This window comes from Megalobrama amblycephala, linkage group LG8 (genome assembly GCF_018812025.1).
Source record: "Megalobrama amblycephala isolate DHTTF-2021 linkage group LG8, ASM1881202v1, whole genome shotgun sequence".
Classification (NCBI taxonomy): Eukaryota; Metazoa; Chordata; class Actinopteri; order Cypriniformes; family Xenocyprididae; genus Megalobrama; species Megalobrama amblycephala.
Genome location: NC_063051.1, coordinates 12,588,255 through 12,608,885, shown reverse-complemented (window position 1 = coordinate 12,608,885; position 20,631 = coordinate 12,588,255). Strand labels below are relative to the sequence as shown.

The 20,631-nt window shown below is 36.6% G+C and overlaps 2 protein-coding genes across 3 annotated transcripts in view; one reads left to right on the top strand and one right to left on the bottom strand.

Annotated features, from left to right (window-relative positions):
* The window catches only part of itpr1a (inositol 1,4,5-trisphosphate receptor, type 1a), a 39,050-nt gene extending 29,380 nt beyond the window's left edge, over positions 1–9,670 (bottom strand). For both annotated transcript variants that reach the window (XM_048199375.1, XM_048199376.1), the window contains exons 1-11: positions 9,517–9,670; positions 7,160–7,268; positions 6,220–6,290; positions 4,175–4,290; positions 2,886–2,972; positions 2,573–2,731; positions 2,345–2,443; positions 740–823; positions 485–631; positions 293–388; positions 93–137 (exon numbers count right to left, since the gene is read on the bottom strand). In XM_048199375.1, coding sequence (XP_048055332.1) covers positions 93–137; positions 293–388; positions 485–631; positions 740–823; positions 2,345–2,443; positions 2,573–2,731; positions 2,886–2,972; positions 4,175–4,290; positions 6,220–6,290; positions 7,160–7,251 — 996 coding nt within the window. In that variant the 5' untranslated portion in view covers positions 7,252–7,268; positions 9,517–9,670. The remainder of the gene's footprint in view (positions 1–92; positions 138–292; positions 389–484; positions 632–739; positions 824–2,344; positions 2,444–2,572; positions 2,732–2,885; positions 2,973–4,174; positions 4,291–6,219; positions 6,291–7,159; positions 7,269–9,516) is intronic.
* Positions 9,671–15,277: 5,607 nt separating this feature from the next.
* Positions 15,278–20,456, top strand: sumf1 (sulfatase modifying factor 1). The gene is made up of 9 exons (XM_048199372.1): positions 15,278–15,765; positions 16,565–16,738; positions 17,126–17,200; positions 17,508–17,590; positions 17,721–17,843; positions 17,928–18,042; positions 19,464–19,577; positions 19,688–19,747; positions 20,241–20,456. The coding sequence occupies exons 1-9, from the start codon at positions 15,508–15,510 to the stop codon at positions 20,340–20,342; spliced, it is 1,104 nt and encodes a 367-aa protein (XP_048055329.1). The 5' UTR covers positions 15,278–15,507; the 3' UTR covers positions 20,343–20,456.
* Positions 20,457–20,631: the final 175 nt, after the last annotated feature.

Genomic DNA, 20,631 nt, shown 5'->3' with positions numbered 1-20,631 from the left:
TGCTCATACTATCAATTCAGAAGAAGCTCAGAAGATGAAAGGGGAAAAACACAGACACACACAGTCACACACACTCTCAAGCACACACTCACAGAGGAACGGGACTCCAGGCATTCTTCTTCATAGTCTGGGTTTACCTGATCACAATAAGGTGAGATCAATTAGATAAATGTCGCAAATCACATTCTCTTCTCTTTCTTACATCAAGCTTTCTAACTAGACACTCTAGTTTGATTTATTTGCATGTGTGTATGTGTGTGAACTTATATTCTGGGAAATATTTCTGACTAACCTCTGCAGCAAGGTAATGGCCGGTGGCCAAGTGTTTGAACCTAAAGAGGCTGTTCCAGTAACCGGCTCCGCCTCTACAGGGATCATGCTGAACCACCTGAAAAGTATGCAAACATCTGTTCAGGTTCCCAAACCAACAATAACACTCACAAAAACAACTGGTCAAATTCACAAAGCTAAGTCCTAAACTTACCTCTACCTCCCAGAGTGCTTTGCTACTAGTGGCAGAAGTTGCAGACTGGCGTCCAGTGGTACGCAAAAAGACATACTGCTTTTTTCTGTGTTCATCGCACGTCAGAAACTTCTCCTGCTCCGCATGAAAAAGCCTCACCACGTCACCCTGATAACATGTACTTCATTAAAAGGCCATTAAAAGACAAGAAAGTAAATTATAGGTCCTAAAAAAGTATGTAAATGTGAAGGTTACAGTTATGTGTATAAAACATACTCCTTTCAAGACAACCTCCTGGTTGTCACTCCATTTCATGAAGAGAACGATTTTCCAACTGGTGGTGCAGTTTACTGAATTCACCTGAGAGAGAAAAAGATAATGGAATAGAGTAGTGGTTCTCAACCTGGTAACTGGGGCCCACTATGGAGCCTCAACTTCCAAAGAGGCCTAAGAATAACTTTAAAAAAATGTATATAAAACAATAAAGCATCAAAATAAACTAAAACAACTAAAACTCAAGATATTTTTATTTTAATTCACCCCCTCATCAACTGTTTTTTTCTTTGAAGAACCAGGGTTCCCAATGTCTTATATGAGTAGCCTAATTTTGAAAGTGTTATTTCTGGATATTGTTGTTGGTGCCTTGGAGTTGAAAAGGTTGAGAACCACTGGAATAGAGCAGTGTTATTTTAGTATAATTGAGATACTATTATAGTTACTATTATATTATAGTTATATAGTTAGATTTTATTTGTATTTGTAAATTTTATTAGTTTTTTTTACTATATGTCTATATAGTTAACTATAATAACCCTGGAAGAGAGGTTATGTTTGGAATAACATGCTATGATACAACTACAGTACGTACAATTTCTGTAGTATGCACTAAGTATACTGTGCAGAATACCAGCCACAATTAAAAAAAAATCTTAACCCAAACTATCAAAAGTTATGAAATATTTGTTTTATTTTTTAGATGACCTGATGTCACTGACTGAATTAAACACAAACCTGAAACCGAATGAGGTCATGTGACAACTGTTTATGTGATGCTGTCTAAATACTGTTTGAAATGTTTATCATTTGCATACTACTTTTAGAAAACTGTAGGCAGTACGCAGTACACTGGTATTCCATTCTTAAAATAGCCAGAGAGAAAAAAAGAAACAAAAGATATGGCAAATTCAGTAATATCTGAAGTCTGTGTGTGTGAGAGAGAGATCTGTCATATGTGGATTATGAGGTCACACATGTGTATAATGATGACATAGGTATTACAATGTAAAGGGTATTACAATGTAAAGACTTTACAAATGTAAAGTCACACATGTGTATAATGATGACATAGGTATTACAATGTTTATGAGGACACTTCCTGTGTCCTCATAAACCAAATGGCTTAAAAACATACTAAACTGTGCTTTTTTATTCATAAAGTGCAGAAAGTTTTTTGTGATTGGTAGGTGTAGGGTTAGTGTAGGGGGATAGAATATACAGTTTGTGCTGTATAAAAACCATTACGCCTATGGAGAGTCCCAGTTAACCACATTTGTCAATTTGTGTGAGTGCATGTGCTTGTTTATATGATGATACAATTTTGATTATGAGGACACACATTTGTATAATGACACGGGTATTACACTGGTATTACAATGTAAAAGTGGTTTATGGGGACATTTCCTGAGTCCTTGTAATTAAAAAGGTTCAAAAACATACTAAACAATGTTTTATTAAAAATGTAAAAATGCAGAAACTTTTCTGTGATGGGTAGGTTTTAGTGTAAGGGGATAGAATATACAGTTTGTACAGTATAAAAATCATTACCCCTATGGAATGTTATAATGACAGGTGCATCAACGTGTGTGTGTGTGTGTATTTTACTTCATTGCATCCTGGATTATCCACAAGCTGATGGCTACTGGCATGCAGGGGCTGTCCGGCGTTGACAGGGTTTAACACAACCTTATCTCCAATGACCACCTATATCACACATTAACACACACAAAACATAATAAGTGGAACTCTAATGTGTGTTTATGTAAGTGCGAGAATTAGGAATTACACAACAAATTACACAACAAATCAAAAAATCAGAGGTTGATGACATACATTGTCTCCTATAGAGCGGAGCTTATAGAAGGGCTGGATATAGAACCATGAGCCTTCATTCCCTGCAGCGTCCAGTGTCACACGCATGGCATTCTTCTCAAGAAGAGCCGGTAAGCGCTTATTTACCGTCAGATACTTATTACTCTTCAGATGGAGAAGCTGCAAATATATGTGAACAGATACACAATTAACTTGACAGCTAAATATTCAGCATACAGCAACATTAAAGTGCTTATAAATGTTCTGTATAATATATATAATTTAAATATTACCTGAAGTAATATTTGCACTCATGTGTTTGTAAGAGATTTACCTGAATGACATTGCCATACTGAATGACAGTTCCTAGAAGCTTTTTGTTCTCTGATTCATTTTGTTTCTTCTCTAAATCAGCAGCATGCTAAACAAAACAGTGAGAGAGAAAAAAGAATGAGAAGGAATATACACATGAACTGCAAAGGACCATGTGACAAGAGCACATTCAGTTTCTACTGCTCTTCAGAACATTTGAGGGAGCTTCAGAGAAGTTGATAAATATATAGTGATCATGCTGAGCTGTCCTCCAAAAAAAAAGCTGCTGGGTAGTAAACAAACTGTGCACTTTTTAATGGCATGTCTTGTAACATTGTTCAGATGGCCCACAGAGCATTCTTCACAATCTGTTTCATTTACAAGCACATCTTTCGTTAGCAACTTTTCTACATAAGGTCATAAGCAGAGTATGAACTAACTGCAGGCTGAAGCTATGATGTCTAGGAGGTTGAGGTGTGTCCCTCCAGGCCTTCTTTTCTTTTAATAAAAAACATATTTTATGTGTTATTTATTCACACATGCAATCACATTCCACTGCTCACAGCATTTTGACAATTAAGTTATTCAAGAGCAAGTATAAATGCATGATTTATTTTTATCTGTATCATAGGCAAGTAATATACCTAATACTACTGGAAGGTTGCACATTAATTCAAATTAGATTTTGAAATTATTTGTAAAGGAATGTTTTACATTCTTGGATAAACTTGTTTCTAATGCTACCGTAATCTACGAAAAATGAATTAATCCGATAAATTTGGTTTAAAAATGTAAAATCATTAATGAAATTAATACATTGTCTTTGAGCATCCTCATAGCAAACAATGATGAAGTTGCCACTGATCTTTAATCAGTTTTTTTATTTCTTAATAAGGATTAGAGCTCAAATTTTAGTTTATAATTTAATGATATTTTAGCAGATGTTTACCAGTTTACCATTTTTGGAATTGACTTTTCCCCAGCCCTTTATTTCTCTCTGGTGACGTATGCCAGGCTTCTCCAATCATTTTGCCTGCTTAAATCCCTCCCCTTTCTTACAATCGACTGCAAACTTGCATTCAGATGATTTGCCTCCATCCAATCAAAATCGTGACTGTAACACCACTGCTCAGGATTATTGAAGGGTTTGCAATTGTTTAAGTTCTTGTGGTGCCATCAGCCAATCATTTGAGGTGTGGATACTAATTCTAGACCAGCAATTACGAACAGCGTTATTCCAAAGCAGCGATTGGAATTCCCTAAATTGATATAAACAAACAGATCATGTCCGTGGCCAAGCTTCACACTCACATGGAGTTTGTTGAGCAGAACAGTATCTGTGGTACTGTTTCCTCCAGGTTTGGCAGCTTTCCAGAACTGTTTCTGTGCCGAGTATCTGTTCATGGGACACAGTCTGAACAGACAGTCTACAAAGAGAGAAAGAGGGAACGCACATTTCATCCCAGCACAGACAAACAGAACACAAGCATCACTCATTACTTCTGTAAGCACATACACAGACAAACACATTGTGTTTAGACGCACACAAAGCTTTCAAAACCTGCTGATGAGGATGACAAGGTGATCATAAATGGTAAGGAAGAAAATCAGTATGAAAATCATTATGTAAATGGAGTGTCTGTGTGGTTTATATGTGCATAACTGCTAAAACAGGACTAGTCCATCATATCAGATGCATAAAACCTTTTAATATTTTTAACAGGACTTGATTAAATAATAAGGGTAAATTCAGAAGCACCTAATAAGACAGAAAACAGACTGCCTTTCAAATGTGATAAGAAAAGTGCTAAACATAAAAGTGAAAATGCACTTCTTTTTTCAGCAGAACTCCAGTCTTACCAAATAAGGAGAGAGGGGGAGTCAGAGATAGAGAGAGACAGACTGACAGAGAGAGAAAGAGAGAGAGAATCTGGTCTCTGTTTCTAGTTTCTGGAGATTGGGCTGATAAAACACCAAAAAGCTCTAGGGTCATTTGAGGAATGTAGAACATACACTCATATAAAAACAAGTTGTTTAAGAGTGTCCCATTACAAAAAAGGAGATTTCTAGATTTCTAGATTTTTCCTGAGAGAAAAGTTGATGCTACTATGATAAGGTATTATGGGTGGTTGCCAGGGTGTTGCTTACTGGTCCTAAGCTTAAAGATTCCATACACCAAATCCTCTATGATATTGCTCGGATCCATCCTACAGTCCCAGTCAATTATACTATTTTGCTTATTTATCATCTGCTAGAAGAAAAATCATAAGTTTAATAATTTTGAAATCAATGCATACCCAAACAAAACAAACATATTAATGAAAAAATAATAGCAATAGAAAATGAACTCTTCACATGCTTCCATTATGCTTTAGTGTGTGTTTATATTTGAAGGAAATAGTACGCATTCCTCTCTACTGGGGCCCACTGACCATCAGACAATTATCTCTCCTTCTCTTCCTCCCTTCATCACAGACTCAAGCACACTGTGCACGGATTATTTATCAGCAGGGTTGTGATATTGAGACATGTGCTTGATAGAGAAGTAGATAAATAGGGATAGTTCCTCATGTTATAAATATACTGCTGTTCAAAAGTATGCGGTCAATAAGTGACAGTAAAAAAAATAAAAAAATGTTACAGAAGATTTTTATTAATGCAATATATATGTCATTTTTATAGTAATTATGGTGTTGTTGTATGGAAGAGTTGTGTGAACTTCCTTTAAAGCAAAGGTTTCACATAAAATGTAAAATCATATGGCTTTTGATAAACATAAAGATGAGTAAATCATGACAGGAATTACATTTTAGGACAAACTATTCCTTTAACATTAAGTGGCCAACTAGTGATGGAAACCAGTACACACACCGATGTTAAAATGTACTCAACATACACACACCCCTACTCTTGACGTAGCTTCTCAGTGTCACCAGCAGATGCATTTTGAGCGATTAGAGTTTAGAGTGAGTGAGTTTAAAGGGCAGTCAGCCTCAACCACACAATCTTGTGTGCAGCCTTTGAAGTACAATCATTTATAAAGTCCTTTAACTAAGTAGATCTGTGCTTTCTGTATTGGTAACAATTTCCACAGCAAAGTAAAGTCGATGGAAATTAGATCAGACTGTTCTACACTGATTTATGTGGTCAAAGATTTGATTGACAATAATAAAGTTTTGGAATACATAATTATTCCTCAGAATGACATGCTAAATTAAGTGGTTTTCATGAAACTTTTCTCTAGGGTACATCATGTGACCTTTGATTTCAAAGTCAAGCTTAAGTAACTGAACTTCCTGTCTCAGCTGAAAATAAACCAGCGTAACATCCACACACACACGCACGCACAAACTCACCCCGGAACTTCTTGGGTGGGTTGTTCAAGTCCCCTGCATCTGGTTGAACAACACATCGGTCATCAACCAACCTGAAACGAACGAGAGTGTTATTCTGTAGAAGTTTTTACTTTTGATAAGTCTGAACATCTGTGTGCATTTGAGTGAGTAAATAACGGTGTGCATTTGTAAGTGTCCGTCTGTATTTAGCCTTTTTTGGCCCAAAGCAGCGGCTTACTGGACATAATCCAAATTCCAAGACCAGTCAGCCAAAAACACAGACACACACACATACATAAACAGGGTTAAACTGCTGACAGCTGGTTATTCTTATCTACACATCAAAGATTAGCATTCAACTACAGCAAACTTCACGCCGTCTTGATCTTCAAAAGGTTAGATCACCCAAATATGAAAAATCTGTCATCTTTAACTCATCCTCTTGTTATTTCAAACCTGTTTTACGTTTGTTTCTTCAGAGGAACACAAAAGGAGGAATTTTAGTATTAATTGGTTTTTCCATGCAATTACAATTAACAGATGCTTTAAAAAAAAGAATGCAAAAACAAGTTTTAAGGTATCATAAAAGTGGTCCATGTGACTATATTAGAAGTCTTATGACCTTAAGTAGTTTTTCACTAAAAAAAACAATGCTTTGAAAAGCTTGTACAATAGGCTAAACATCTTTTGTCTTCCACAGTAAATTAAGATTTTTTTTCAGTGGAAAACAGAGAGAGTTTAATGTTGAAGAATTAATGGAAAAAACGGAAATGGAAAAAGGTCTCTAACAAATCAGCTGCTTCAGCTTGTTAATCATTTATTTGCTGTAATAATCACTCTTGGAACAAATGCATTTAAAATGTCCTGCTCATAATATCCGCTAAAGTGCTTTCATTAAATTTAATGAACGTGATTTTAAAGCATTCCATTATATCATAATGTGCCGTGTCAATCAACTCACCCCAGAGTGCTTATGAAGCCACTGGTAGAGCCTTCAGCATAAAGGGAGCACACGTCCCCAATGTGTAGAAAACTTGACATTTTATCCACCATGGCAACCACTCCACCACCTGCAGAGGTCAGAGGTCAAAGAGTCATGACTGGGTCTGTTAGCAGGTTTATCATTAATCAAACAAGCCTAACAGGGGCTCTAACCATAAAAAGACATCTACTGTAGATTCAACGCATATATGATGTGTGGTTAGAAGTGTCATTCCCAACAGCACATAATACAAAAACAAAACAGTTTCAAATAGAACACTTATAGCTCTGCAGAGCTCTTTAAACAGAATGTTTCCACAAAAACGATGTCTAAACCAATCTGATGTCTTCAAAGACAACATAATTGGCTTAAAACCACAAGTGTCCCACTGCATGAACTAAATAACAACATGTGATTGAAAATATCAAATATTCATTCATTGGTAACCCATGATATGAAGAAAGGTAAAAAAGCTGAGGACTCTAAAACTGATTGCTGGACTTTTATTCATTTGTAATAACGTTTTAAGCTGAATCCATAATAAATATATATTATTACATAATGCATGGGCCTTTTCACATTCTCAGTACAAAATTCAGTTAATCACAAAATCTCATTCCTCCACTGAGTTTCGATAACAAGAAGCTGGAAAATTTCAAGTTGGCAAGTTATTTATTAACTTAACTGACTGGACATCTATCCCAAGTCCAGTGCACTGGAATACTAAAAACACACATTCAGTGTCAAATTTACAACTGACAAAACATGGCAAGTTAAATTTGAATAGGAATGAATAGGAAGACATAAATAAAGAGACTACATTAAAATAAAAATTAGCTGAAATTATTGTCTAAAAGTACTTTTGTTTTTTGTTTTTATAAAATAATACTTCACAAATAGTGGCCAGAATAAAAAAATAAACTTTTTTTTTTTTTGACCATTCTTTGATTTGCTTCAAGCAGGTCTCTTCACAGTACTCTGGGGTCATTCCTGTTACACAGTGCACCAAATACTAATTTAAGAAAGCATTTCTTGAAAGGATACTGCAGACTTTCAGAATTAAAGTAAGCATGAAACATATGTTGTGATCATCTTTTTTTCCTTATTGTGACATATTTGTGAGTGAATCAGCGTCTTGAGCAAGAAAAAATGTAGGACAAGACTTGATTTTGTCCATCAGGAATTGATTGGATTGTGGTTTGCTATTGTTGCGATCTCATGTGAATGACAGGTTGTTCCGCCCTCACGCCACTAAACACGTCATCAGAGAATGATCATCAGAGATGTCGATGCAAGAAGGAGGAGACCTTATTTTGATTAAAGATTACGAGGGCACATGGTAATAAATACTGCAATATTCCATTAAAAAACAAGAACGGTCAATTTTGATTTCATGGTGACTTTAAATACTATACTATCCTATCATCCCTATACTCAGTTTAAAAATTGTGGTTTATCCAACATATTAAGATATGGGGACATGGAAATGTACTGCATAACAGAAATAACTCATTTGATAAGAAATGAATCTACTGTATGGCAATGAAAAACTGGGTTTGTGAGCATACTAACAGTTCCATGTAACTCATTTGACGCCTGTATCATCACCAGATTCTTCCTGTTACTACTAGATTTGATTAGCAAATGATTAGCCAACCAAACCGTGAATATGCAGAGAGAATGAGAGAGAGAGAGAAGTGCGGAGGAAGGATTTGCATATGTATAATTTTCGCTCTAACTGCAAAGCAAAAACCGTTTCTTGTTTTTCAATAAAACTATGTAGTACTTATTGGGCTAATTGCACCTTCATCTGGTGCTGTTGAAAACGTTATGCAGATTCTGTTCTGTTGAACATCGTCAGATCGTATGTCTTGAAAACAGAAACTAACTCAATTTTCTACCAATGTCAACACTATCAAACGAAAAAAAGGACAGAAATTTAGACTAAGCATTGATACACTAACTATATCCAGCAAACGCACTTATGAAATGCAGTTATTTTATGAAATGCGTGCCCGAAATGCGCTTAACGGCACCAGACCTTTTCTTGACCTCTTCATAACATTGTTTTAGAGTGTTTAGCGTTAAACATTATAAACAAAACATCAACGCCGACTCAACTGACACATTTGTGTCTTCCTCGCTGAGTTTGTATCTTTTTTTTCTGCTTCTTCATCTTTCTATACGTGAGTTTCTCATGGCAGTTTTTCTAACCTAGGGGCGGGTTCAGTTGGGCGCGCGATGCTCTCCCGCAGAAAAGATAAATATTTAATAAAGCATCATTCCTGAACAAAACTCTTAGTAGTCCATTTATTCTTGTGTAGCCTAGATCTCACCTCTCTCCGACGAAGTTAGAGCAAACTTGTCCGCTGTATTTTCTCAAACGTTTCGTCCTCTGTTTGAGAAAGTTATTATCCCGACTCTTCATAGAGTCCAGCAGCGGTCCATCGCCCCGATGTTCGTGTCTTTTCGGTTTTCCGAGTGACTATGTAACCAATGGAGAACGATGGGTTTCTGGGAAATTGTGTTTCAAGGGTGCCACGCCACGGTTATTTCAATAATATGCGGCATTTGTGAACTACAAGACCCAGAAATTTACTTTCATTTGTCTAAAATAATTTCGTTCTTGTTGAAAACAGTCTATAGCTACCATAAAGAGAAACTGCATTTATTTTTAGCCAAATAATGCAAAAAAAAAAAAAAAAAAAAGTGACAAATTTTGATATATTTGTTTCCTAATGCTGTTGTTACAACTTGCCCCACTGGCATTTTAAAATTATGCATTAATTTATTTGTGGTAATCAAATTTACCTAGTGTAATTATTTAGAGGTAAATGTGATATTTATTAAATATAAGTACAATATAATTTAAATGTTCATAATAGTCCAATGTACAATAGGATGGCCCTTTTTTTTCTTCTTTTTTTTTGGACTTTGGAAATCTTCTGCTCTCACCAGCCCAATAAACTCCCCTTCAAGAGAATTGGAAACAAACCAAATTTAGCTACATTTAGGGTGTGCTCAACAAAATTTAAATTCCATCTTAATGACCATAACAGCACGTAATTAATAATTAAACAAGACCATTAGTACAAGGTGAATTAGGTTAAAAATGAGAACACAGAGCAGTGTTGCTAGTCTTAAAATGTTAAATTACAACGCTGCTGATGAGAACTGATCTTTGAAAAATTGTAATCTGATCTAGATCATGACAGTCCGACATATCCATCCTTATGTTCTTGCAGATATAAAAGCGATATGTTAAAAAGTGAAATTACTGTATTGGTGAACTAAAGTTAACAAAATTGAGATCTGATCTAGATATTTATGACGATCCAACATTCTTCTTCGTTCTTCTGTTGTGCTTCACTCCTTCTCTTGTTCTTCTTCACGTCCTCCCATTTTCCTACAAGGTCTTCAAGCTTCTTCACGTCATGCTGTAAAGGCCTTATGCGAATGTGGGCCTTTTCACAAAAGTCTTGGACCTCCTTCATGGTCTGAACTGCTGCTTGATGCTTCACTGTACCCTTTTTTCCCATTCGGTTCAGAGATATTCAAAGAACATAACACTGAAACTAAAAGGGGAAAGCGACATGTGAAGGCAAGTATGGTAACCCATACTCTGCATTTAACCCATCCAAATTAGTGAACACACATTGTGAGTAGTGAACACACACACACACAAACACACAGCAGTGGAGAGCAAGCCATTATGCTGCAGTGATTAGGGCACCTCACAAACCTCTGGGTGACCAATCAGACTCACTAACCATTAGGCCACAATGGCCCCCATGGAAAATTGCAACCTGATAAAGACTCCTTCTTGCTTCATCCTTTATCGTTGAAGGAAACCTTCTCTAATATCACAGACTAGATAATAACCCACGTAGAAGGCGACGTTCTCGTGACCTTGCGCAATGTTCCCTAAAAGTTCTCTAAAGGTGACGAAAATTCCGAACCTTTACAGAACATTAGGGACGTTCTTAAAACGTCCTCTTTTAGTAATGAAAGTGCTGCAGTTCAAGGTTCCTTATATGACTTTAGGGGGACATTCCATTTTGGTTATTTTATGGTCACATAAGAACGTTAAAAAGAGGATATTTGGGAAATTAACAGAACATTCCCACACAGAACTCTGTTGGTCATTTAATAACGTTCCCGATATTAGTTTGGGGGGGGGGCGGGGGGTTCTATTTTGGTTATTTTATGGTCATGCGAGAACATTACAAGGAAGACATTTGGAAAGTTAACAGACCGTACTATAGTAATAGTCCCCTAAACATTCCCAGAACATCCTGAATGTTTCCTGAAGGTCCACCAAATAACGTCCCCCAAAGCTTAAAAGAACTCCACATCGTGACCGTCTCTGAACGTTCAGAGAACATTACCAGGAGTAAAATATTAAATATAAAATATTAATGCAGGACAGGATTTTATGCAGTATTATAGGGCTACAGTAACATGAAAGGAACACAGCATTTAAAGATCAGTGAATAAATACACTGTTTCACGATGATGAAATCCTCAAAAATAGGCAACCAAGTTCATCTGATCAGAATTTTTTTTTCACAAGTTTGTTGTAACAAATGTGCTTTAAAAACACACAGTCACAACAATTGGAGAAAAATTAATGGCGACTTCAAACTTTATTACTTTCAATGAAACATCAACACCTCATTAAGAAGTTTTGAATGAAAGAAATAAAGCCAGAGTGGTTTGTAATAAGTGAAGATGCTGAGATCTAGAGAGATCTGTTAGTGTTTAATGTTCTGTTTCTGTTATCTGAGTTTTGTGAGATTACCATTGTGCTGAAGAGTAGCGCCTATGCTTCAGTCAGTGATGAGCCAGAAACAATGATGAACAGCCACTTTTGTTAATCAATTTAGCTCTAATTTTCAATAAAAAATTTTGACAAGGGCAGCAGGAACGCTCTGGAAACATCACAAATAAATTATGGTTCTGTAAATGTTCAGAGAACGTCCTGAATGTTCTGAAGTTCCGCCAAATAACGTCCCCCAACCCTTAAAAGAACTCTACAGCATGACCATCTCTGAACATACTGGGAACATTACTAGGCAATGTCCTTAACAGCAGTGGGGACGTTCTGAGAATGTTCTGGGAACGTAAAATTTCTAGTGGGGTCTCAATGCAAAGTGCATTTGTTTATGTATAAGTTTGTTTGGGCCAGAGAAAAGTGGATACAGGTAATTGAGACAGAGCGCAACGTGTCATATTACTCTGAGAACTACACCATGGGAGGGAATGTAATCGGCCACAGGAAATTTAATATAAAACTGACATTTGGATATTTGACTTACCAGTGACATCATGTTTACTGCATACTGAGCCATACTGAGTGTCAGGATCCCACAATTTACCCATTCTTCCTGCTGATGCTTCATGTCTTATTGCCTGTACCCGCCCCCCCCCCCCCCCCCTGTGGGCGTGGCCTAAATGTGCTCTGTCTCTATTCAGGTTAGGTTGAGCTTCTGTTCTAAATTAAATCTGTTCATCATAACAAGCGATCGATTCTCTTCAGAAAATTTGGACTAAATCGCTTGAGTCATAAGGATTAGTTTTCCGATCTCTTTTCTGCCATTTTCAATTTGATGTTTTTTCAACGTCAATTGGACATCAGTGAATGGAACCAACAATGTCCAACAGCGATTTTGAAAATCTACTCACCCCACCTTTAAAGCAACTTGTACACCTTAACAGTTTTGTATTATTAGAATAGCAGTGGCTAAATGCATTGCATATTGTAGGCAGATGTGTATTTCTGTGTGTGTTTTTTATTGTGGAGACTTGGTTGTTGACTTTATCCTGCTGGTGTAGCTTACTTGGATGAAATAGTGAGATTACTGATCTACGTGGTTATCCATGCTTGTTTAGAGAAGCTTGTTTAGAGATTGCTACAGTATGTTAGTATGAGTGATGGGGGCTGAAAATCTTGTAATTAATGCTGTAGTTTATAATGTCTTAAAATGAGTGATACAAGTTGTTCCATCTTCATACAACAGTCAAATCCAAGATCTTCTGAGGCTGACATCATCAAATACATAAAGAACTATCTCCGATCACCTCCCGACAGATATGGGGGTATGAAGACAGCCATTGATATTTGTTCTCAATCAGAATAGGTGCAATTTTGTTTTTATTTACATTTGTATTATTGATTTGAAGTTTGCTGAATAAAAGTTCTGTCATGACAACTCTCTGAGTGTTTGGCATGGTAATGGGTATGACAATGTTGATATGTTTGGTCTTGGCAGAATACATCTGTTTTGCAGCTGCTGCTTTTATTGCTGCTGCTTCTGCAGAGCAAGTATGGGATTTGCTACTGCCAATACATACACGACACGCTGCTGTGAGTAAGTAAGACATGCTGCTGCTGTACAATATAACGTACATGAATTACCCGGAACAGATCTATACAGGTGGAGCTGGGGTGGGTGGAGGGTTTCTGAAAGCACGCTGCACTGCTAAGTCAAATGCTACTCATGTATTTGAAGACTGAGCATGCAAGCTCATTGGCTACTAATACAGCAGGAACCAATCATCTGTGTCCTATAGATAATGATGTGATTATGAGCAGTTGAGTTAAGGACCTATGAGCCTGCGCATTTAGAGTTTCATGACAGAAATTTGTATTTTTCTTTCATTGGATTGCTTTTGTGTCGTTATTTTGGTGGTCAAAAGAATATATGTGTGTGGATGTCAAATGGATGTCAAATTTTTGACGTCAGTTTGATTTGCATTTTTGACCTGTTTTTTGATGTCAATTAGATTTTTTTTTCAACATCAGTTGGACATCAGTGTGTGGATGTGAAATGGATGTCAAGTTTTTAACGTCAATTTGACGTTTTTTTTCAACATCAATTGGACATCAGTGTGTGGACGTCAATTTGATGGGGTTTTTTTTCTACATCAGTGTGTGGACGTCAAATTGTCGTAATGGAACAAAACAGACTGTGAATGAAATCTCGCAAAGGAACAAAACCGACCGTCATTGAAATCTTGTATTGAAACAAAACTGACAGTCATTGAGATCTCAAAAAGGAACAAAACCGACCATCTTTGAAATCTTGCAAAGGAACAAACCAACCGTCACTGAAATCTTATAATGGAAAAGAACCTATCAGAAGATTAAATGTGTTTGACAAACACACCGTCACGGCAGCCAAAGAAGCCAAATATATAAGAGTAAAGAGCCCAACTAATGGAAACACCAATCACCATTATGGTGACTTCAAATGAAACAAACATGAGCATTAAACTTCTGTTAATTCTCAATAAGAACTTTTGTAGATGAGTGACAGAAATAAAGTCAATCTGGTTAGTAATATGCGAAGCTGTAATGCTGTTTGTGGAGTCGTTTAATTCTTCTCTGCTAAATCTCTAAAGAGATTTAATGTCTTTTAATTTCAGTTGATTTCGTCTAAGGTTGTGGCTGAAGTAAGTTGTAGCTCTTGTGTTTCTCTTTGTCTTTTCTTCTTTCCTTCAGTGATTCTGCTTGTTAACAGGCTTGTTATGCTAAGATGACTCTATAAATAATATATATAAGGATTTTGTGGCTCAGATAAGGTCCAGTTCTGGTTTATTTCTTTGCTCTTGGCTGACATGTAGCATTGCTATGGCCTGGTTGTAATAATAATAATAATAAATAATACATAGGCTAATCAAAACGCCCTCGTTGCTTAAATAAAGTTTAAATATGCTATAGCTACTGATTTAAAATCATTTAAAATAAAGAATTTGTCTAATGAAACAACAGTTTTTATCTAGGCTCTTTATTTCTATCTTTAACTCGGCGTTACAGTCAACATTACATTCTTAATACATTCAATGGCAGCGCACATGATTCAGCGCATGCGCGTTAAACATCAATGACGCCTGGCACGTTCTTGCCTATGGTTCTTGCGCGAACATGAATGAACAGCGACCTCTAGTCACAGATATCTGTAGTTACCGATTTCAGTACAGCAGTGGAACTGGGTGACTAAAGCAAATGTTATGTTACATTGCCATTGAGATGAATGGGAACGTGAACAGACAACTTTAGAAGTGTTAGATAAGCTCAGGTTAGTGAACTCAAGCATTTCAGACAGACACATGTCAGCTGACTGATCACATGACCATAGCCGGACGTGCAGTTCAACATGAGCAGAGTTAATGCCGCTTTCAATTGATATCGGAAGTTTGTTAATTCCTAGTTCTGAAGTCGTTTTCAAGTTTCGAAATGGAAGGGCTTTCATGTACAGTTTTTACCTAGGAAACTCGTATTTACGATAATTCCGAGAGCACGTGAAGGCAGCATTAAACTGGCTATGGCATCACTATTGAACAGCTCTGTTTTATTTCTATTAATTTTGGCAGCGCATTGTGATATAGGCGACATCGTGCTCGAACAGAGGACACAGTCTTTAGAGTCGCAGGATACGGATTGTGGTTGTCAGGGACTGAAAAGGGAGATTGCTGTTGATGTAAGTGATGAAAACAAACTGGAACATCAAGATGATACAAATATATACTCCAAAACAGCAAACGAAAGTCCACACACGACAGAGCCTGATGTACGTACTAAGGTAGGTTTGTTATCATCATTTATCATAGTCTAGACAAGTAAAGTATTGTTTAGTTCATTGGCTGTCTTTCATGTGTGAAAAACAAAAGATTTTATTTTTGGATAAATTGAAAGTGGGTGGGGAGGGACCAGTGGCTGTCAATCTCCAAAAAGTATACAATACAATACAAAATTATACAATAAAAGTATTATAAAAGTAGTCCTTTATATTTGAATGCAATAATCTAAGGTCCGGTTTCCCAGATAGGGCTTAGATTAAGATAGGAGTAGACCTTACTTAAATTAGGACATTTACCCCCGGTTTCACAGTCAAGGCTTAAGCCTAGTCCTAGACTAAAGTGCATGTTTGAGCTGTTTTAACTGAAAGCAACTTGCACTTACATATCTTAAAACATGTCAGTGCCATTGTTGTCTCAAGATGCACACCAGTAATGTTTTTTTCTAAGGCATGTTTATAAAACCACCATAAATGTCCTAATTGAAGCAAGGCCTAGTCCTGGCTTAATCTAAGCCCTGGCCATAAATATATTTTCACTAGTGTGCATCTTGAGACAAAACAATGGCACTAACATATTTTAAGAAGTGTCATTCCAAGTTGCTTTCAGTGAATACAGCTCAAACATGCATTGTAGTCTGGGACAGTTCAAGCCTTTTCTGTGAACCCGGGCAAAAATCTTCTAAAGCCATATAACATATAACAGCTATGGTTACCATTCACTTTTCAAAAGTATTTTCATAAACTATTGCATTAAACAAAACAGCCGCAGAACGAACTGAATGTTGTGTGTATGTGTGTGTAGATGGTGCTTCTGCAGGGAGGTTGGTTTATGATGGGAACGGATGACCCAGGAATACCACAGGATGGAGAAGGGCCACAGAGAAGAGTGAAGCTGGACCCTTTTTACATTGAAGAGCATGAAGTCACAAACCAGCAGTTCCAACGCTTCGCCAACCAGACAGGATACATCACAGAGGTACAACCCCAATTGCAGAAATGCTCCTTTTTTACCCACAATACAATACTCTCACCTATTACCAATTCACTTACTTATTGTGGATATTCTATAATCCTTTCAGTTTTATTTTGCCTCTGTCCCAATTTTTTTTGGAGTGTAATGCAGTCATCAAAATCAAAATTTGTTTATATTTACAAAATACAGTTAAGTTGGATTTTTTTTGTACTTTTGTCAGTTAAATTAAAGTTCAAGAAAATTAACAAATCACAGATTCTTGAATTTATAGCATTTTAAAAAATGTCCCAACTTTTCTATAAATTTGGTTGTAAGTAACAATCATTTACAAGGGACATAAGACAAATAATCAATACACATGCTCGCTCAATTGACTATCTGTATTTACAGGCTGAGCGTTTTGGAGACTCTTTTGTTTTTGAGGGCCTGCTGAGTGAGGAGGTGAAGAGCACTCTGTCACATGCGGTGAGAAACTTACACTTGATTCTTTGGCCCTGTTGGCACCGGGTATTAAGATGCGCTTTGGTAGATCAGATCACAAGTGGGAGATGCTAAATACAGGTGTAAACGAAATGGTTTGAGCTTTAAACCACTTCCAGAGGTAGTCGAAAATGCATTCATCCAGATTGCTTTTGTAGTGTAGATGCTCATGTGGTTGAATGTGTTTGAACAGCAACAAAAGATCTCCAAATATAGCCAAGAATACACAGTATGTGCATTTATAGATGACTGGGTGCACTATAGTTTGTATATGTATATTCATGGTCAGTAGGTGGCTGCTGCTCCTTGGTGGTCACCAGTGAAAGGTGCAGACTGGAGACACCCAGAAGGACCAGATTCAACCATAGAGCACAGGTAAGCAATATCATATGAACAAGCAGTAAATGATTGCAATACAACACCAATTATACGGTATAAACAGATAATATGCTTAGCGTAAACCTGTGTATAAGTCATTAAAAAAAATCTCTGTGTTTCTATCTAGGATGAATCACCCTGTTCTGCATGTGTCATGGGCTGATGCACAGGCATACTGTCACTGGGCCAAACGCAGACTTCCTACTGAAGCTGAGTGGGAGTTGGCCTGTAGGGGAGGACTTCAGAATAGGTGCAATTCTGTCTGTGTTTTGTTCATATTTTTTGTCCATTTTTAATGTATTTTTTAACATTCTCTCTCTATCGCTCTTGTTAGGCTGTACCCATGGGGAAATAAACTAATGCCTAAAGGGCAGCACTATGCTAACCTGTGGCAGGGAGATTTCCCTAATCACAACACAGCAGAGGACGGCTATGCTAACACATCACCGGTAACACAAAGCATGAATATTTTATATTTTGTATTATTGTACTTTTGATACTTATACAGCTGTTTTTTGTGATGTAAAACATAAAACAAAGATAAACGATATCAGAAATGTTGCAGCTTTTATGTAAAAATTACAACCTATGCAATGCCACTGAAAACTAAAGTGACAACACTGAGTCTGTTTGGATAGGAGTCTATCAGCTTAACTCATCTTTCCTTGGGAATATTTTCCCACTCTTCTTTGCAAAAACGGTCTAAAGCTGCGATTCTCGAAAGCATTGTGGACCATAGGTGGCAATGGTTCTACAATCTACTTACACTTACAAGTTTTCAGTGGCATTCCATATGCTGATATTTTACATTAAATGTAAAAAAAAAAAATCAACACAAAAAACAGCTGTTTTAAAGGTGCCCTAGAACTTTTTTTAAAAGATGTAATATAAGTCTAAGGTGTCCCCTGAATGTGTCTGTGAAGTTTCAGCTCAAAATACCCCATAGATTTTTTTTAATTAATTTTTTAACTGCCTATTTTGGGGCATAATTAGAAATGAGCCGATTCAGGGTGTGTGGCCCTTTAATTCTCGTGCTCCACACCCCAAGAGCTCGCGCTTGCCTTAAACAACATAAAAAAAAGTTCACACAGCTAATATAACCCTCAAAATGGATCTTTACAAAGTGTTCGTCATGCAGCATGTCTAATCGCTTAAGTACAGTGTTTATTTTGATGTTTACATTTGATTCTGAATGAGTTTGAGGCTATGCTGCATGGCTAAATCTAACATTACACACTGTTGGAGAGATTTATAAAGAATGAAGTTGTGTTTATGCATTATACAGACTGCAAGTGTTTAAAAATGAAAATAGCGACGGCTCTCTTGTCTCTGTGAATACAGTAAGAAACGATGGTAACTTTAACCACATTTAACAATACATTAGCAACATGCTAACGAAACATTTAGAAAGACAATTTACAAATATCACTAAAAATATCATGTTATCATGAATCATTTTAGTTATTATTGCTCCATCTGCCATTTTTTGCTATTGTCCTTGCTTGCTTATGTTGATTCAGCTCTGCGCAGTTCCATCCTGCCCTTGTCTAATGCCTTTCATAATGATAATGTTGGGAACGTGGGTTGGCATATGCAAATATTGGGGGCGTACACCCCGACTGTTACGTAACAGTCGGTGTTATGTTGAGATTCGCCTGTTCTTCGGAGGTCTTTTAAACAAATGAGATTTATATAAGGAGGAGGAAACAATGGAGTTTGAGACTCACTGTATGTCATTTCCATGTACTGAACTCTTGTTATTCAACTATGCCGAGGTAAATTCAATTTTTGAATCTAGGGCACCTTTAACAGGGGTTGTGTAGACATTTTACATCCACTGAGAATACATTTTAAGTGATGTCTTGGGCAGGTGATGTCATTTCCTGCTAATGGCTTTGGTCTGTATGACATGGTGGGGAATGCGTGGGAGTGGACGGCAGACTGGTGGAGTGTACATCACACTATAGAAGACAGATATAATCCTGTAAGGCTCATTTGCAAGAAGATGCACACACATCCACACTTAAAAGGTTTTTCTTTATACTAAAAAGGGAATGGTAACCCCTTATACTAATGCCTTCTTTTTTCCCACAGAAAGGACCAGAATCAGGGACAGACAGAGTCAAGAAAGGAGGGTCCTACATGTGCCACAAGGTAAAATGGACATAAAATGTATGACTGACATACATATACATAAAGGTTTTTGAGCCGCTGGGTTATTTTATGACAGCTAAAATACTACTGAAAGTACGCTACCATTCAAATGTTTGGGGTCAGTAAAAATTATTTATTTTTTATTAAAGAATTTAATACTTTTGACAGATTTGGTTGTTTAAAAGTGACAGTAAAGACATTTATTTCAAATAAATGCTGCTCTTTTCAGCTTTGTTCATTCAGCTTTGACATCACAAATAAATTACATTAAGATTAAATATTACTGTATTTTTAATCAAATAAAATCAGCCTTGGTGTGCGTAAGAGACTCCTTTTACTGACCCCAAAATTTTGAACAGTGTTGTAAAGCTGGTCTCTATATATTTAGTCTGCACATATATGCACCTAAGTGGAAAACACAACCTTCATCTGTAAAAACAACCTTTTATACAATTTGCTTACATGCATGTAAACACATTTTCTCTCTCTGTAGTCTTACTGTTACAGATACAGGTGTGCAGCCCGTAGTCAGAATACCCCGGATAGTTCTGCGTCTAACCTGGGCTTCCGCTGCGTCTCTGATGCTGATCCATAACCTCATCATCAGTTCTCTCAATGTCATACACTTGAAAGAGATACTGTATTTTGAAGAGATACAGTATCTTGAAAAGAGATACTGTATTTTATGTAAATAAAACCATTTGTAAGAGTTTTGTGTTATTTATTTCTGTTCTTTTTTCTTTGTGTAATTACAGAAGGTATGGAAATGTAAAGATATGCTTACATTATCATAAATTATCAATTGGAATTCCTGTTTCGATATCAAATAGAAAAAAAACTATGTGACCCACAATCATTTCTTAACAGGCTAAAAGATGTGTACA